Source organism: Sardina pilchardus, chromosome 22, assembly GCF_963854185.1.
Source record: "Sardina pilchardus chromosome 22, fSarPil1.1, whole genome shotgun sequence".
NCBI classification, from domain to species: Eukaryota; Metazoa; Chordata; class Actinopteri; order Clupeiformes; family Clupeidae; genus Sardina; species Sardina pilchardus.
In genome coordinates this window covers 18,536,733-18,554,750 of record NC_085015.1, presented here as the reverse complement: position 1 = coordinate 18,554,750, position 18,018 = coordinate 18,536,733, and the positions used below count along the sequence as shown (strand labels likewise).

The window sequence follows — 18,018 nt, the reverse complement described above, 5'->3', positions numbered from 1 at the left end:
GCAAGAGACAATGATGTTTTAGTTAAAGGTGAGGTATAATGGCCTCATCCGTTTGGCTTGGTTTGCTCATGAGCATAAGTTTTTCAGTTCAGGGTAAGTTTTTATGTCTTGTTTACATTTGGAGATTATCATATACACTGGCTTGAATATTGTACTATACACCTGCTTGATAACAACTGACACACTCTGTTGCTTCACAACTTGTTGCCTCTGAACACAATATTGTGTGTTGGCTACAGCACTGAAGTTTGAGATAAGATGAACATAAGATGTTCATCAGTTATGAAGTTAATTTAATGGGTGACAACTAACAGGGGTTTAATGGGCGACGTTCTGTTATTACACTAAGCTATTTCTTTTGTTTTGAGAAGATTCCTGGGGGTAAAGGAGTATTGTATAACGTTATGATAAATTAGTCATTTAGCTATCACAAAGATTTTGAGTCATCGTATTACATTTTTTCTTCCTCTAGGATCATACAGTCAGTTAGATGGTAAGTTTGTTCTCTCTCATAATTGTGTTTAGATTAAATCATATTTCTCTATCACAATGCCAGTGGATAATTAGTAATTTATGTCAATTAATAATGTATCATAAATAGATAAATGTACCTCCTTAAAATACAGGGGGCATTAAGCACACCCATATGTTAAATTCCCACAGAGGGACATTTCATGATGAATCCAGTGTACTATGAATCCTAATAAAGTTCCATTGGCCTTAAATTAAAATAGCCCCACATCATCACACACCCTTCACCACCTAGAGATTAGCATAGGGTACTTTCCATAAGATCATCTCTCAGTGCAAATCAAACCAGCCATTAGGTTAAATGAAATAAAACCATGCCAATTTCTAGGTATACGGTGAAGAGTATTGTGATGACTGTTGATGTAGGACTATCAAAATTTTTATCTAAATCTGATCTCCTATTCAAAGTTCATGTATTCAAGTTTTGCTTTAGGCTGGGACACTCTTGAAATGAGTTTGACCCAGCAAATGTTCCGTCAGGTTATGTAGCCTCAAAGGTGTAGCCTCAAAGATGATGTGTGTGGTTGAAAAAAATGTCTGTGATCAAAGAGCCATATCCATCCCGGCACAGTTGAATGAGATTGTCTTCACCGGATAGCTTTTACAACTTGATTCTTGCCTTGTTACACTCTGTCGTAGTAAGCTAGAAAATGAATAGCAAAGACACTCAATGCTTACAATACAATCACAAAAAAAAAAAAACCCTGCTAAATCCTCCCTATTTACAAATAAGTTCATGTGGGAATGGCACAAGATCATGGGATGTTTTTGCAACACATTTGAACTTTCTCCCATTGGTCAGTGTGTGGCCGAGTTGCAGTCACAACCAGGATAGTTGGAGGAGAAGATGCCCCAACAGGAAGCTGGCCCTGGCAGGCCAGCCTGCACCGATTTGGCAGACATTTCTGTGGGGGGTCTCTCATTAACAAAGAGTGGATCATGAGTGCTGCCCATTGCTTTTCGAGGTAAGATGGAAATTATAGTAGATAGAGTAAGTGAACTTACAATCAACTCCATGAATGTGTGTGTAATGAAGGTGTATCAGCACCAAATGTGTGATGAACAGAATTAAAGTAATGAAAGTGAAGTCAATTTTACTTAGAAAAAAAGTCATTGAAATATTGAGACTTCAAATAGGGAATTGATCAGGCAGGACATTGGAGAAGCAAGCTTAACTCAGCATAACTCAGGCAGAGCAAGGGAAATAAACTATGCAAACAGGTAATGTAACGTTTTTAAGTTCAAGTTACTTTAGTTGTAAATTTGATTTTGCCTTGATACTCACACAGGCAGCTAAAACAATGATATATAAAAGTACTCAGGGATCCAGTCCTTTCTAAAAAAATAAACTAAAAGTAAACTAAAATATGATACAATCAATAAAGACAGATACGAGAGAATGAATAAAAAGTGTAAAATGAAATACAGAAATAAAGACACTTGTGCAATTTTAATAAGTTAATATGAAGTTATAGATATATAACGAGATATTGTTACAGTTCTTTGCTTAAAGAACGGAACAATAAACTCCCTTTTCCTATTGCATGAAGCTTGTTTGCTAATCTTTATTATCTGTTATGCCTGCTAATGTCAACTACCTCCAGAACTATGCTGTCTTGTTTTGTGTTGCCCTAATACCCAACCTCTGGTATCCACATGCTTTTAGAACAACACCTAGAGGCCTGGTTGTTTACCTTGGCCGTCAAGCTCAGCAGACCAGAAACCCTAATGAGGTGTCCCGAAGAGTGGCTAGAATCATCTTGCATCCTCGATACAACCAAAGAACGAACAACCATGACATTGCCCTGCTGAGACTCAGGTCCCCAGTTACATTCACTGACTTTGTCAGACCAGTTTGTCTGGCCGCCATACCGAGTGTGTTCGACAGTGGCGTGGACAGCTGGGTCACTGGGTGGGGAACTGTTGGCGAGGGAGGTGAGTCCCAACACCGGGCAGTGGTGTGATAATTAGTCAGGTGTTTAATAGATAGCAATTTTGTCCAGTTTTCTCTCATTTCTTCTCTCTCTCTGCTGGTCTTCTTTCTCTCTCTGCATGTGTGTATCTCTTTCAACCATGGGTAGAGAGGTTTTGAGGGTAAAGACAAGAGGTTATTGCAGAACCAAGGTATTGCTCATGAAATAACATGAAGGTTTTGCATTGATTTTGTGATGATGGAGTTCAGATTAGCAGCTTTATTATTCAGAGTGAAAACTGTACTGTACTGTAGATTTGGTCGGCCATTTTATTCATTCTGTCTATCCCTTCTGTATTAGTTCCCCTCCCATTCCCACAGGTGCTGCAGGAAGTTGAGGTTCCAGTAGTGGGCAACAGACAGTGCAACTGCCTGAACGGCGTTGGAACAGTCACACCGAACATGATCTGTGCTGGTCTACTCGCAGGAGGAAAGGACTCATGTCAGGTGAGATAAATGTCAGCTCTAATGATATTGATTCAAATCAGTTTTTATCAGTTTCAGTCTAAAGTCCAGTTTACTAACTTGAGATGTTGGTAAAAGGAAGCATTATGACCATGACTGCTGATTGTGTCACTTGTTAGCTTAGAGTAGAAAATCTAGGGTAACTGTATAAAAAATGTTATCCACTATACAAATGTGTTTTCAGGGAGACTCAGGAGGTCCAATGGTAAGCATTCACAACTCTGTGTGGGTCCAATCTGGAATCGTGAGCTTTGGCTTTGGTTGCGCTCGACCCGAACTCCCTGGTGTCTACACAAGGGTATCACGTTATCAGGGCTGGATTAGATCAAAGGTTAGAAGTGACCCACCAGGCTTCATCACATTCACCTCTTTGGGAATTGATACGGATAGTAGTTACAACTGTCCTGGACTTGCGCCTCCCGAACGTTCTTCAGAACTGACAACACCAGCTCCTAGAGCCAGCGTTTCTGCTGATGGTGAGTGGATGTCCGGCATTGGTCGTCTCGTCCTTCGGAAATGGCACTTTTGTTTCCAGATTTGCGTTGCCTGCTGCAGCATCTCAGGTGTGTTGTTGTTTTTTCTCAGTGTGTGGCACGACCCCACTCAACCCCAGGATAGTCGGAGGAGAAGACGCCCCTGCAGGCGGCTGGCCCTGGCAGGCCAGTCTGCACAGGTTTGGAAGCCACTTCTGTGGAGCTTCACTGATCAACAAGGAGTGGGTTTTATCTGCTGCTCATTGCTTTTCCAAGTGAGTAAAGCTTGCACTCAAGGAGTTCTGTAACTAATTTACAAAAAGAAAGTTGCAGCTTGTGCACACCGCCCATCCATTGAAACTAATTCGGCTGCCAACGTCTTTTTCAGCGCCAATCCAAGCGGGCTGACTGTGTACTTGGGTCGGCAGACCCAGGAAAGCAGCAATCCCAACGAAGTTTCCCGAAGCGCGGACAGAATCCTCGTGCATCCCAATTATGACAGCGACACCGTTAACAACGACATTGCTCTGATAAGACTGAGTTCTCCCGTTGCATTTACTGACTTCATCAGACCGGTTTGCCTGGCAGCAGGTGACAGTGTGTTCAACGATGGCATAGACAGCTGGATAACTGGATGGGGCACCATTGGAGAAGGTGGTAAGTCCTCTCAAAAGCTCAGAGGGCAATTTCATGTTGACTCATATTTCAATGCCATAGGATGATACCTTAAAACAACAGCAAAAGAGATGTTAAGCTATCAATCACATGAAAGTTTCACACGTGGTTTGGTATTTCAAATAAATATAATTTTTGCGCATTCTCCTCCTCCTCTCTAGTTGCTCTCCCATCCCCAGGGACCCTACAGGAAATTGAGATTCCAGTGGTGGGCAACAGACAGTGCAACTGCCTGAACGGAGTTGGAACGGTCACAGAGAACATGATCTGTGCTGGTCTACTCGCTGGAGGAAAGGACTCATGTCAGGTATTGTAATACTGTAGATCAGCACGCATTCAGTTGTCATGATATTCTAGATATGGATTGCGCCAAACCTGTTCGGATGAGGGAACGAATGATGTTTCTTGCCACAATATGCTTGCAGGGTGACTCAGGAGGTCCAATGGTGACCAAACAGGAAACGCAGTGGATCCAGTCTGGAATCGTCAGTTTTGGGTTTGGCTGTGCTCGACCTGAACTCCCCGGCGTTTATGCAAGAGTGTCCCGTTACCAGTCCTGGATCAGCTCCGAGGTCAAGATCGACCCGCCAGGCTTCGTCACCTTCTCCGCTACGGGAGCCGACGCTGACAGCAGCTACACCTGCCCTGGACTTCCGGCACCAGGACCTTCGCCAGATGAGCCAACACCAGCTCCCACAGACAGCGTTTCCGCTGAAGGTGAGCGGAATTCCGGCGGACCTGTTCTTTGTCGTCTCGTCCTTCGGGAAGGGGCGCTGTTGTTTTCAGATTTGCGTTGCCTGCTGCAGCATCTCAGGTGTGTTGTTGTTTTTTCTCAGTGTGTGGCACGACCCCACTCAACCCCAGGATAGTCGGAGGAGAAGACGCCCCTGCAGGCGGCTGGCCCTGGCAGGCCAGTCTGCACAGGTTTGGAAGCCACTTCTGTGGAGCTTCACTGATCAACAAGGAGTGGGTTTTATCTGCTGCTCATTGCTTTTCCAAGTGAGTAAGGCTTGCACTCAAGGAGTTCTGTAACTAATTTACAAAAAGAAAGTTGCAGCTTGTGCACACCGCCCATCCATTGAAACTAATTCGGCTGCCAACGTCTTTTTCAGCGCCAATCCAAGCGGGCTGACTGTGTACTTGGGTCGGCAGACCCAGGAAAGCAGCAATCCCAACGAAGTTTCCCGAAGCGCGGACAGAATCCTCGTGCATCCCAATTATGACAGCGACACCGTTAACAACGACATTGCTCTGATAAGACTGAGTTCTCCCGTTGCATTTACTGACTTCATCAGACCGGTTTGCCTGGCAGCAGGTGACAGTGTGTTCAACAATGGCATAGACAGCTGGATAACTGGATGGGGCACCATTGGAGAAGGTGGTAAGTCCTCTCAAAAGCTCAGAGGGCAATTTCATGTTGACTCATATTTCAATGCCATAGCTGAGGATGATACCTTAAAACAACAGCAAAAGAGATGTTAAGCTATCAATCACATGAAAGTTTCACACGTGGTTTGGTATTTCAAATAAATATAATGTTTGCGCATTCTCCTCCTCCTCTCTAGTTGCTCTCCCATCCCCAGGGACCCTACAGGAAATTGAGATTCCAGTGGTGGGCAACAGACAGTGCAACTGCCTGAACGGAGTTGGAACGGTCACAGAGAACATGATCTGTGCTGGTCTACTCGCTGGAGGAAAGGACTCATGTCAGGTATTGTAATACTGTAGATCAGCACGCATTCAGTTGTCATGATATTCTAGATATGGATTGCGCCAAACCTGTTCGGATGAGGGAACGAATGATGTTTCTTGCCACAATATGCTTGCAGGGTGACTCAGGAGGTCCAATGGTGACCAAACAGGAAACGCAGTGGATCCAGTCTGGAATCGTCAGTTTTGGGTTTGGCTGTGCTCGACCTGAACTCCCCGGCGTTTATGCAAGAGTGTCCCGTTACCAGTCCTGGATCAGCTCCGAGGTCAAGATCGACCCGCCAGGCTTCGTCACCTTCTCCGCTACGGGAGCCGACGCTGACAGCAGCTACACCTGCCCTGGACTTCCGGCACCAGGACCTTCGCCAGATGAGCCAACACCAGCTCCCACAGACAGCGTTTCCGCTGAAGGTGAGCGGAATTCCGGCGGACCTGTTCTTTGTCGTCTCGTCCTTCGGGAAGGGGCGCTGTTGTTTTCAGATTTGCGTTGCCTGCTGCAGCATCTCAGGTGTGTTGTTGTTTTTTCTCAGTGTGTGGCACGACCCCACTCAACCCCAGGATAGTCGGAGGAGAAGACGCCCCTGCAGGCGGCTGGCCCTGGCAGGCCAGTCTGCACAGGTTTGGAAGCCACTTCTGTGGAGCTTCACTGATCAACAAGGAGTGGGTTTTATCTGCTGCTCATTGCTTTTCCAAGTGAGTAAGGCTTGCACTCAAGGAGTTCTGTAACTAATTTACAAAAAGAAAGTTGCAGCTTGTGCACACCGCCCATCCATTGAAACTAATTCGGCTGCCAACGTCTTTTTCAGCGCCAATCCAAGCGGGCTGACTGTGTACTTGGGTCGGCAGACCCAGGAAAGCAGCAATCCCAACGAAGTTTCCCGAAGCGCGGACAGAATCCTCGTGCATCCCAATTATGACAGCGACACCGTTAACAACGACATTGCTCTGATAAGACTGAGTTCTCCCGTTGCATTTACTGACTTCATCAGACCGGTTTGCCTGGCAGCAGGTGACAGTGTGTTCAACAATGGCATAGACAGCTGGATAACTGGATGGGGCACCATTGGAGAAGGTGGTAAGTCCTCTCAAAAGCTCAGAGGGCAATTTCATGTTGACTCATATTTCAATGCCATAGCTGAGGATGATACCTTAAAACAACAGCAAAAGAGATGTTAAGCTATCAATCACATGAAAGTTTCACACGTGGTTTGGTATTTCAAATAAATATAATGTTTGCGCATTCTCCTCCTCCTCTCTAGTTGCTCTCCCATCCCCAGGGACCCTACAGGAAATTGAGATTCCAGTGGTGGGCAACAGACAGTGCAACTGCCTGAACGGAGTTGGAACGGTCACAGAGAACATGATCTGTGCTGGTCTACTCGCTGGAGGAAAGGACTCATGTCAGGTATTGTAATACTGTAGATCAGCACGCATTCAGTTGTCATGATATTCTAGATATGGATTGCGCCAAACCTGTTCGGATGAGGGAACGAATGATGTTTCTTGCCACAATATGCTTGCAGGGTGACTCAGGAGGTCCAATGGTGACCAAACAGGAAACGCAGTGGATCCAGTCTGGAATCGTCAGTTTTGGGTTTGGCTGTGCTCGACCTGAACTCCCCGGCGTTTATGCAAGAGTGTCCCGTTACCAGTCCTGGATCAGCTCCGAGGTCAAGATCGACCCGCCAGGCTTCGTCACCTTCTCCGCTACGGGAGCCGACGCTGACAGCAGCTACACCTGCCCTGGACTTCCGGCACCAGGACCTTCGCCAGATGAGCCAACACCAGCTCCCACAGACAGCGTTTCCGCTGAAGGTGAGCGGAATTCCGGCGGACCTGTTCTTTGTCGTCTCGTCCTTCGGGAAGGGGCGCTGTTGTTTTCAGATTTGCGTTGCCTGCTGCAGCATCTCAGGTGTGTTGTTGTGTTTTCTCAGTGTGTGGCACGACCCCACTCAACCCCAGGATAGTCGGAGGAGAAGACGCCCCTGCAGGCGGCTGGCCCTGGCAGGCCAGTCTGCACAGGTTTGGAAGCCACTTCTGTGGAGCTTCACTGATCAACAAGGAGTGGGTTTTATCTGCTGCTCATTGCTTTTCCAAGTGAGTAAGGCTTGCACTCAAGGAGTTCTGTAACTAATTTACAAAAAGAAAGTTGCAGCTTGTGCACACCGCCCATCCATTGAAACTAATTCGGCTGCCAACGTCTTTTTCAGCGCCAATCCAAGCGGGCTGACTGTGTACTTGGGTCGGCAGACCCAGGAAAGCAGCAATCCCAACGAAGTTTCCCGAAGCGCGGACAGAATCCTCGTGCATCCCAATTATGACAGCGACACCGTTAACAACGACATTGCTCTGATAAGACTGAGTTCTCCCGTTGCATTTACTGACTTCATCAGACCGGTTTGCCTGGCAGCAGGTGACAGTGTGTTCAACAATGGCATAGACAGCTGGATAACTGGATGGGGCACCATTGGAGAAGGTGGTAAGTCCTCTCAAAAGCTCAGAGGGCAATTTCATGTTGACTCATATTTCAATGCCATAGCTGAGGATGATACCTTAAAACAACAGCAAAAGAGATGTTAAGCTATCAATCACATGAAAGTTTCACACGTGGTTTGGTATTTCAAATAAATATAATGTTTGCGCATTCTCCTCCTCCTCTCTAGTTGCTCTCCCATCCCCAGGGACCCTACAGGAAATTGAGATTCCAGTGGTGGGCAACAGACAGTGCAACTGCCTGAACGGAGTTGGAACGGTCACAGAGAACATGATCTGTGCTGGTCTACTCGCTGGAGGAAAGGACTCCTGTCAGGTATTGTAATACTGTAGATCAGCACGCATTCAGTTGTCATGATATTCTAGATATGGATTGCGCCAAACCTGTTCGGATGAGGGAACGAATGATGTTTCTTGCCACAATATGCTTGCAGGGTGACTCAGGAGGTCCAATGGTGACCAAACAGGAAACGCAGTGGATCCAGTCTGGAATCGTCAGTTTTGGGTTTGGCTGTGCTCGACCTGAACTCCCCGGTGTTTATGCAAGAGTGTCCCGTTACCAGTCCTGGATCAGCTCCGAGGTCAAGATCGACCCGCCAGGCTTCGTCACCTTCTCCGCTATGGGAGCCGACGCTGACAGCAGCTACACCTGCCCTGGACTTCCGGCACCAGGACCTTCGCCAGATGAGCCAACACCAGCTCCCACAGACAGCGTTTCCGCTGAAGGTGAGCGGAATTCCGGCGGACCTGTTCTTTGTCGTCTCGTCCTTCGGGAAGGGGCGCTGTTGTTTTCAGATTTGCGTTGCCTGCTGCAGCATCTCAGGTGTGTTGTTGTGTTTTCTCAGTGTGTGGCACGACCCCACTCAACCCCAGGATAGTCGGAGGAGAAGACGCCCCTGCAGGCGGCTGGCCCTGGCAGGCCAGTCTGCACAGGTTTGGAAGCCACTTCTGTGGAGCTTCACTGATCAACAAGGAGTGGGTTTTATCTGCTGCTCATTGCTTTTCCAAGTGAGTAAGGCTTGCACTCAAGGAGTTCTGTAACTAATTTACAAAAAGAAAGTTGCAGCTTGTGCACACCGCCCATCCATTGAAACTAATTCGGCTGCCAACGTCTTTTTCAGCGCCAATCCAAGCGGGCTGACTGTGTACTTGGGTCGGCAGACCCAGGAAAGCAGCAATCCCAACGAAGTTTCCCGAAGCGCGGACAGAATCCTCGTGCATCCCAATTATGACAGCGACACCGTTAACAACGACATTGCTCTGATAAGACTGAGTTCTCCCGTTGCATTTACTGACTTCATCAGACCGGTTTGCCTGGCAGCAGGTGACAGTGTGTTCAACAATGGCATAGACAGCTGGATAACTGGATGGGGCACCATTGGAGAAGGTGGTAAGTCCTCTCAAAAGCTCAGAGGGCAATTTCATGTTGACTCATATTTCAATGCCATAGCTGAGGATGATACCTTAAAACAACAGCAAAAGAGATGTTAAGCTATCAATCACATGAAAGTTTCACACGTGGTTTGGTATTTCAAATAAATATAATGTTTGCGCATTCTCCTCCTCCTCTCTAGTTGCTCTCCCATCCCCAGGGACCCTACAGGAAATTGAGATTCCAGTGGTGGGCAACAGACAGTGCAACTGCCTGAACGGAGTTGGAACGGTCACAGAGAACATGATCTGTGCTGGTCTACTCGCTGGAGGAAAGGACTCCTGTCAGGTATTGTAATACTGTAGATCAGCACGCATTCAGTTGTCATGATATTCTAGATATGGATTGCGCCAAACCTGTTCGGATGAGGGAACGAATGATGTTTCTTGCCACAATATGCTTGCAGGGTGACTCAGGAGGTCCAATGGTGACCAAACAGGAAACGCAGTGGATCCAGTCTGGAATCGTCAGTTTTGGGTTTGGCTGTGCTCGACCTGAACTCCCCGGCGTTTATGCAAGAGTGTCCCGTTACCAGTCCTGGATCAGCTCCGAGGTCAAGATCGACCCGCCAGGCTTCGTCACCTTCTCCGCTACGGGAGCCGACGCTGACAGCAGCTACACCTGCCCTGGACTTCCGGCACCAGGACCTTCGCCAGATGAGCCAACACCAGCTCCCACAGACAGCGTTTCCGCTGAAGGTGAGCGGAATTCCGGCGGACCTGTTCTTTGTCGTCTCGTCCTTCGGGAAGGGGCGCTGTTGTTTTCAGATTTGCGTTGCCTGCTGCAGCATCTCAGGTGTGTTGTTGTGTTTTCTCAGTGTGTGGCACGACCCCACTCAACCCCAGGATAGTCGGAGGAGAAGACGCCCCTGCAGGCGGCTGGCCCTGGCAGGCCAGTCTGCACAGGTTTGGAAGCCACTTCTGTGGAGCTTCACTGATCAACAAGGAGTGGGTTTTATCTGCTGCTCATTGCTTTTCCAAGTGAGTAAGGCTTGCACTCAAGGAGTTCTGTAACTAATTTACAAAAAGAAAGTTGCAGCTTGTGCACACCGCCCATCCATTGAAACTAATTCGGCTGCCAACGTCTTTTTCAGCGCCAATCCAAGCGGGCTGACTGTGTACTTGGGTCGGCAGACCCAGGAAAGCAGCAATCCCAACGAAGTTTCCCGAAGCGCGGACAGAATCCTCGTGCATCCCAATTATGACAGCGACACCGTTAACAACGACATTGCTCTGATAAGACTGAGTTCTCCCGTTGCATTTACTGACTTCATCAGACCGGTTTGCCTGGCAGCAGGTGACAGTGTGTTCAACAATGGCATAGACAGCTGGATAACTGGATGGGGCACCATTGGAGAAGGTGGTAAGTCCTCTCAAAAGCTCAGAGGGCAATTTCATGTTGACTCATATTTCAATGCCATAGCTGAGGATGATACCTTAAAACAACAGCAAAAGAGATGTTAAGCTATCAATCACATGAAAGTTTCACACGTGGTTTGGTATTTCAAATAAATATAATTTTTGCGCATTCTCCTCCTCCTCTCTAGTTGCTCTCCCATCCCCAGGGACCCTACAGGAAATTGAGATTCCAGTGGTGGGCAACAGACAGTGCAACTGCCTGAACGGAGTTGGAACGGTCACAGAGAACATGATCTGTGCTGGTCTACTCGCTGGAGGAAAGGACTCATGTCAGGTATTGTAATACTGTAGATCAGCACGCATTCTGTTGTCATGATATTCTAGATATGGATTGCGCCAAACCTGTTCGGATGAGGGAACGAATGATGTTTCTTGCCACAATATGCTTGCAGGGTGACTCAGGAGGTCCAATGGTGACCAAACAGGAAACGCAGTGGATCCAGTCTGGAATCGTCAGTTTTGGGTTTGGCTGTGCTCGACCTGAACTCCCCGGCGTTTATGCAAGAGTGTCCCGTTACCAGTCCTGGATCAGCTCCGAGGTCAAGATCGACCCGCCAGGCTTCGTCACCTTCTCCGCTACGGGAGCCGACGCTGACAGCAGCTACACCTGCCCTGGACTTCCGGCACCAGGACCTTCGCCAGATGAGCCAACACCAGCTCCCACAGACAGCGTTTCCGCTGAAGGTGAGCGGAATTCCGGCGGACCTGTTCTTTGTCGTCTCGTCCTTCGGGAAGGGGCGCTGTTGTTTTCAGATTTGCGTTGCCTGCTGCAGCATCTCAGGTGTGTTGTTGTTTTTTCTCAGTGTGTGGCACGACCCCACTCAACCCCAGGATAGTCGGAGGAGAAGACGCCCCTGCAGGCGGCTGGCCCTGGCAGGCCAGTCTGCACAGGTTTGGAAGCCACTTCTGTGGAGCTTCACTGATCAACAAGGAGTGGGTTTTATCTGCTGCTCATTGCTTTTCCAAGTGAGTAAGGCTTGCACTCAAGGAGTTCTGTAACTAATTTACAAAAAGAAAGTTGCAGCTTGTGCACACCGCCCATCCATTGAAACTAATTCGGCTGCCAACGTCTTTTTCAGCGCCAATCCAAGCGGGCTGACTGTGTACTTGGGTCGGCAGACCCAGGAAAGCAGCAATCCCAACGAAGTTTCCCGAAGCGCGGACAGAATCCTCGTGCATCCCAATTATGACAGCGACACCGTTAACAACGACATTGCTCTGATAAGACTGAGTTCTCCCGTTGCATTTACTGACTTCATCAGACCGGTTTGCCTGGCAGCAGGTGACAGTGTGTTCAACAATGGCATAGACAGCTGGATAACTGGATGGGGCACCATTGGAGAAGGTGGTAAGTCCTCTCAAAAGCTCAGAGGGCAATTTCATGTTGACTCATATTTCAATGCCATAGCTGAGGATGATACCTTAAAACAACAGCAAAAGAGATGTTAAGCTATCAATCACATGAAAGTTTCACACGTGGTTTGGTATTTCAAATAAATATAATTTTTGCGCATTCTCCTCCTCCTCTCTAGTTGCTCTCCCATCCCCAGGGACCCTACAGGAAATTGAGATTCCAGTGGTGGGCAACAGACAGTGCAACTGCCTGAACGGAGTTGGAACGGTCACAGAGAACATGATCTGTGCTGGTCTACTCGCTGGAGGAAAGGACTCATGTCAGGTATTGTAATACTGTAGATCAGCACGCATTCAGTTGTCATGATATTCTAGATATGGATTGCGCCAAACCTGTTCGGATGAGGGAACGAATGATGTTTCTTGCCACAATATGCTTGCAGGGTGACTCAGGAGGTCCAATGGTGACCAAACAGGAAACGCAGTGGATCCAGTCTGGAATCGTCAGTTTTGGGTTTGGCTGTGCTCGACCTGAACTCCCCGGCGTTTATGCAAGAGTGTCCCGTTACCAGTCCTGGATCAGCTCCGAGGTCAAGATCGACCCGCCAGGCTTCGTCACCTTCTCCGCTACGGGAGCCGACGCTGACAGCAGCTACACCTGCCCTGGACTTCCGGCACCAGGACCTTCGCCAGATGAGCCAACACCAGCTCCCACAGACAGCGTTTCCGCTGAAGGTGAGCGGAATTCCGGCGGACCTGTTCTTTGTCGTCTCGTCCTTCGGGAAGGGGCGCTGTTGTTTTCAGATTTGCGTTGCCTGCTGCCGCATCTCAGGTGTGTTGTTGTTTTTTCTCAGTGTGTGGCACGACCCCACTCAACCCCAGGATAGTCGGAGGAGAAGACGCCCCTGCAGGCGGCTGGCCCTGGCAGGCCAGTCTGCACAGGTTTGGAAGCCACTTCTGTGGAGCTTCACTGATCAACAAGGAGTGGGTTTTATCTGCTGCTCATTGCTTTTCCAAGTGAGTAAGGCTTGCACTCAAGGAGTTCTGTAACTAATTTACAAAAAGAAAGTTGCAGCTTGTGCACACCGCCCATCCATTGAAACTAATTCGGCTGCCAACGTCTTTTTCAGCGCCAATCCAAGCGGGCTGACTGTGTACTTGGGTCGGCAGACCCAGGAAAGCAGCAATCCCAACGAAGTTTCCCGAAGCGCGGACAGAATCCTCGTGCATCCCAATTATGACAGCGACACCGTTAACAACGACATTGCTCTGATAAGACTGAGTTCTCCCGTTGCATTTACTGACTTCATCAGACCGGTTTGCCTGGCAGCAGGTGACAGTGTGTTCAACAATGGCATAGACAGCTGGATAACTGGATGGGGCACCATTGGAGAAGGTGGTAAGTCCTCTCAAAAGCTCAGAGGGCAATTTCATGTTGACTCATATTTCAATGCCATAGCTGAGGATGATACCTTAAAACAACAGCAAAAGAGATGTTAAGCTATCAATCACATGAAAGTTTCACACGTGGTTTGGTATTTCAAATAAATATAATTTTTGCGCATTCTCCTCCTCCTCTCTAGTTGCTCTCCCATCCCCAGGGACCCTACAGGAAATTGAGATTCCAGTGGTGGGCAACAGACAGTGCAACTGCCTGAACGGAGTTGGAACGGTCACAGAGAACATGATCTGTGCTGGTCTACTCGCTGGAGGAAAGGACTCATGTCAGGTATTGTAATACTGTAGATCAGCACGCATTCAGTTCAGTGATGCGCGGGTACGTGTCTGAACGCCCCGCCCCGCCCCGCCGTTTACAACTAACCCGACCGCAACTCGGACCGCAAAAAAAAAATATTGAAATACAGGACCCGACCCGCTTCCCGACCCGCTTATTGTAAAAAGTAGCCTGTCTAACTTAGTCGTAGCGTCATTGAGCTATGCAAAATTGGTATCTCATATGCATGTAAAACAATAATATAGCCTATATTGCCTAATTATATATAGCCTATAATTGCTCAGAATTTGGGAAACATGCATTTAGTCTACCTTTTTTTTGTTCCGTGTCAGCATTCATCCAAAAATGTGGCTGTTTGACTCAACATTGAACATAATTAGCCTAGGATTTTCCTATACAAATTCTGTTTCAGCCGTTCCTCACATGAATGCCTTGAAGCTCTCCCAAGCATGAAATGCAGGCATAGAATATTATTAAGAAACTCTTTATTAACGTCTTCATCAATGGACCAAAAGTCCATTGCTCCGCGATTATAAATTGCAGCGAGATGAAACCTTTATTGCACGACGTGGGGAAGAGCAGACGTGGGGCTTTCCAACGAGCCACTAGGCCTATAAGTTGCGCAAGGACGCACATATTGCATGCTCATACCAATTGTAGGCTATATGCCTTGATGACATTAAATTAAGAAATATTTCCTGATTTGGGAAACTTTTAGTTTATTTTTCTTTCCATAATACCATTCGATCTTGCTGGAAATGATCAGACTTGAGAAACACGCATTGCATCGGCAACTTCGCTGCTCAGTAGACGATTCTGCCACTTTCTGTAGAGGCCAGCAGTTCGAGATAAAAGCTGCAGATCATAGACAGAGAAAGCATATGCTCTGAGAACAGAACACAACTGCATGTCAAGTGTAGCCGAGGGTCTGTCTACGCAGAAACAACAAGTGCATTTATACATGTTCGTGACAAAATGTGGGGGATAGAATCGCGTTTCAGTGGGAATGCTGCAACTTATGTCTTTTTCTTCTAAAGACAATTATGTACGATATAAATGACAATTTATTTTTTTTACCGACCCGACCAAACATGACCCGCATATCATTAAAAATATTTTTTCTTGACCCATAACCGCGGGTGACCGCGGGTGACCGCGGTCGCCCGCTCGATTTGGATCAGCCCGCGCATCACTGATTCAGTTGTCATGATATTCTAGATATGGATTGCGCCAAACCTGTTCGGATGAGGGAACGAATGATGTTTCTTGCCACAATATGCTTGCAGGGTGACTCAGGAGGTCCAATGGTGACCAAACAGGAAACGCAGTGGATCCAGTCTGGAATCGTCAGTTTTGGGTTTGGCTGTGCTCGACCTGAACTCCCCGGCGTTTATGCAAGAGTGTCCCGTTACCAGTCCTGGATCAGCTCCGAGGTCAAGATCGACCCGCCAGGCTTCGTCACCTTCTCCGCTACGGGAGCCGACGCTGACAGCAGCTACACCTGCCCTGGACTTCCGGCACCAGGACCTTCGCCAGATGAGCCAACACCAGCTCCCACAGACAGCGTTTCCGCTGAAGGTGAGCGGAATTCCGGCGGACCTGTTCTTTGTCATCTCGTCCTTCGGGAAGGGGCGCTGTTGTTTTCAGATTTGCGTTGCCTGCTGCCGCATCTCAGGTGTGTTGTTGTTTTTTCTCAGTGTGTGGCACGACCCCACTCAACCCCAGGATAGTCGGAGGAGAAGACGCCCCTGCAGGCGGCTGGCCCTGGCAGGCCAGTCTGCACAGGTTTGGAAGCCACTTCTGTGGAGCTTCACTGATCAACAAGGAGTGGGTTTTATCTGCTGCTCATTGCTTTTCCAAGTGAGTAAGGCTTGCACTCAAGGAGTTCTGTAACTAATTTACAAAAAGAAAGTTGCAGCTTGTGCACACCGCCCATCCATTGAAACTAATTCGGCTGCCAACGTCTTTTTCAGCGCCAATCCAAGCGGGCTGACTGTGTACTTGGGTCGGCAGACCCAGGAAAGCAGCAATCCCAACGAAGTTTCCCGAAGCGCGGACAGAATCCTCGTGCATCCCAATTATGACAGCGACACCGTTAACAACGACATTGCTCTGATAAGACTGAGTTCTCCCGTTGCATTTACTGACTTCATCAGACCGGTTTGCCTGGCAGCAGGTGACAGTGTGTTCAACAATGGCATAGACAGCTGGATAACTGGATGGGGCACCATTGGAGAAGGTGGTAAGTCCTCTCAAAAGCTCAGAGGGCAATTTCATGTTGACTCATATTTCAATGCCATAGCTGAGGATGATACCTTAAAACAACAGCAAAAGAGATGTTAAGCTATCAATCACATGAAAGTTTCACACGTGGTTTGGTATTTCAAATAAATATAATTTTTGCGCATTCTCCTCCTCCTCTCTAGTTGCTCTCCCATCCCCAGGGACCCTACAGGAAATTGAGATTCCAGTGGTGGGCAACAGACAGTGCAACTGCCTGAACGGAGTTGGAACGGTCACAGAGAACATGATCTGTGCTGGTCTACTCGCTGGAGGAAAGGACTCATGTCAGGTATTGTAATACTGTAGATCAGCACGCATTCAGTTGTCATGAGATTCTAGATATGGATTGCGCCAAACCTGTTCGGATGAGGGAACGAATGATGTTTCTTGCCACAATATGCTTGCAGGGTGACTCAGGAGGTCCAATGGTGACCAAACAGGAAACGCAGTGGATCCAGTCTGGAATCGTCAGTTTTGGGTTTGGCTGTGCTCGACCTGAACTCCCCGGCGTTTATGCAAGAGTGTCCCGTTACCAGTCCTGGATCAGCTCCGAGGTCAAGATCGACCCGCCAGGCTTCGTCACCTTCTCCGCTACGGGAGCCGACGCTGACAGCAGCTACACCTGCCCTGGACTTCCGGCACCAGGACCTTCGCCAGATGAGCCAACACCAGCTCCCACAGACAGCGTTTCCGCTGAAGGTGAGCGGAATTCCGGCGGACCTGTTCTTTGTCGTCTCGTCCTTCGGGAAGGGGCGCTGTTGTTTTCAGATTTGCGTTGCCTGCTGCAGCATCTCAGGTGTGTTGTTGTTTTTTGTCAGTGTGTGGCACGACCCCACTCAACCCCAGGATAGTCGGAGGAGAAGACGCCCCTGCAGGCGGCTGGCCCTGGCAGGCCAGTCTGCACAGGTTTGGAAGCCACTTCTGTGGAGCTTCACTGATCAACAAGGAGTGGGTTTTATCTGCTGCTCATTGCTTTTCCAAGTGAGTAAGGCTTGCACTCAAGGAGTTCTGTAACTAATTTACAAAAAGAAAGTTGCAGCTTGTGCACACCGCCCATCCATTGAAACTAATTCGGCTGCCAACGTCTTTTTCAGCGCCAATCCAAGCGGGCTGACTGTGTACTTGGGTCGGCAGACCCAGGAAAGCAGCAATCCCAACGAAGTTTCCCGAAGCGCGGACAGAATCCTCGTGCATCCCAATTATGACAGCGACACCGTTAACAACGACATTGCTCTGATAAGACTGAGTTCTCCCGTTGCATTTACTGACTTCATCAGACCGGTTTGCCTGGCAGCAGGTGACAGTGTGTTCAACAATGGCATAGACAGCTGGATAACTGGATGGGGCACCATTGGAGAAGGTGGTAAGTCCTCTCAAAAGCTCAGAGGGCAATTTCATGTTGACTCATATTTCAATGCCATAGCTGAGGATGATACCTTAAAACAACAGCAAAAGAGATGTTAAGCTATCAATCACAT

The 18,018-nt window shown here is 48.1% G+C and overlaps 1 protein-coding gene across 1 annotated transcript in view; it reads left to right on the top strand.

The window, feature by feature from the left end:
- The first annotated feature begins 38 nt into the window (after positions 1-38).
- Positions 39-18,018, top strand: part of LOC134070625 (uncharacterized) — a 34,704-nt gene continuing 16,724 nt past the window's right edge. The window contains exons 1-44 of the mRNA XM_062527018.1: positions 39-93; positions 473-493; positions 1,334-1,496; positions 2,198-2,466; positions 2,805-2,950; positions 3,153-3,444; positions 3,554-3,716; positions 3,830-4,098; positions 4,278-4,423; positions 4,542-4,833; positions 4,953-5,115; positions 5,229-5,497; positions 5,682-5,827; positions 5,946-6,237; positions 6,357-6,519; positions 6,633-6,901; positions 7,086-7,231; positions 7,350-7,641; positions 7,761-7,923; positions 8,037-8,305; positions 8,490-8,635; positions 8,754-9,045; positions 9,165-9,327; positions 9,441-9,709; positions 9,894-10,039; positions 10,158-10,449; positions 10,569-10,731; positions 10,845-11,113; positions 11,298-11,443; positions 11,562-11,853; positions 11,973-12,135; positions 12,249-12,517; positions 12,702-12,847; positions 12,966-13,257; positions 13,377-13,539; positions 13,653-13,921; positions 14,106-14,251; positions 15,544-15,835; positions 15,955-16,117; positions 16,231-16,499; positions 16,684-16,829; positions 16,948-17,239; positions 17,329-17,521; positions 17,635-17,903. Of these exons, the coding sequence (XP_062383002.1) occupies positions 39-93; positions 473-493; positions 1,334-1,496; positions 2,198-2,466; positions 2,805-2,950; positions 3,153-3,444; positions 3,554-3,716; positions 3,830-4,098; positions 4,278-4,423; positions 4,542-4,833; positions 4,953-5,115; positions 5,229-5,497; positions 5,682-5,827; positions 5,946-6,237; positions 6,357-6,519; positions 6,633-6,901; positions 7,086-7,231; positions 7,350-7,641; positions 7,761-7,923; positions 8,037-8,305; positions 8,490-8,635; positions 8,754-9,045; positions 9,165-9,327; positions 9,441-9,709; positions 9,894-10,039; positions 10,158-10,449; positions 10,569-10,731; positions 10,845-11,113; positions 11,298-11,443; positions 11,562-11,853; positions 11,973-12,135; positions 12,249-12,517; positions 12,702-12,847; positions 12,966-13,257; positions 13,377-13,539; positions 13,653-13,921; positions 14,106-14,251; positions 15,544-15,835; positions 15,955-16,117; positions 16,231-16,499; positions 16,684-16,829; positions 16,948-17,239; positions 17,329-17,521; positions 17,635-17,903 (9,238 nt within the window). The remainder of the gene's footprint in view (positions 94-472; positions 494-1,333; positions 1,497-2,197; positions 2,467-2,804; positions 2,951-3,152; positions 3,445-3,553; positions 3,717-3,829; positions 4,099-4,277; positions 4,424-4,541; positions 4,834-4,952; positions 5,116-5,228; positions 5,498-5,681; positions 5,828-5,945; positions 6,238-6,356; positions 6,520-6,632; positions 6,902-7,085; positions 7,232-7,349; positions 7,642-7,760; positions 7,924-8,036; positions 8,306-8,489; positions 8,636-8,753; positions 9,046-9,164; positions 9,328-9,440; positions 9,710-9,893; positions 10,040-10,157; positions 10,450-10,568; positions 10,732-10,844; positions 11,114-11,297; positions 11,444-11,561; positions 11,854-11,972; positions 12,136-12,248; positions 12,518-12,701; positions 12,848-12,965; positions 13,258-13,376; positions 13,540-13,652; positions 13,922-14,105; positions 14,252-15,543; positions 15,836-15,954; positions 16,118-16,230; positions 16,500-16,683; positions 16,830-16,947; positions 17,240-17,328; positions 17,522-17,634; positions 17,904-18,018) is intronic.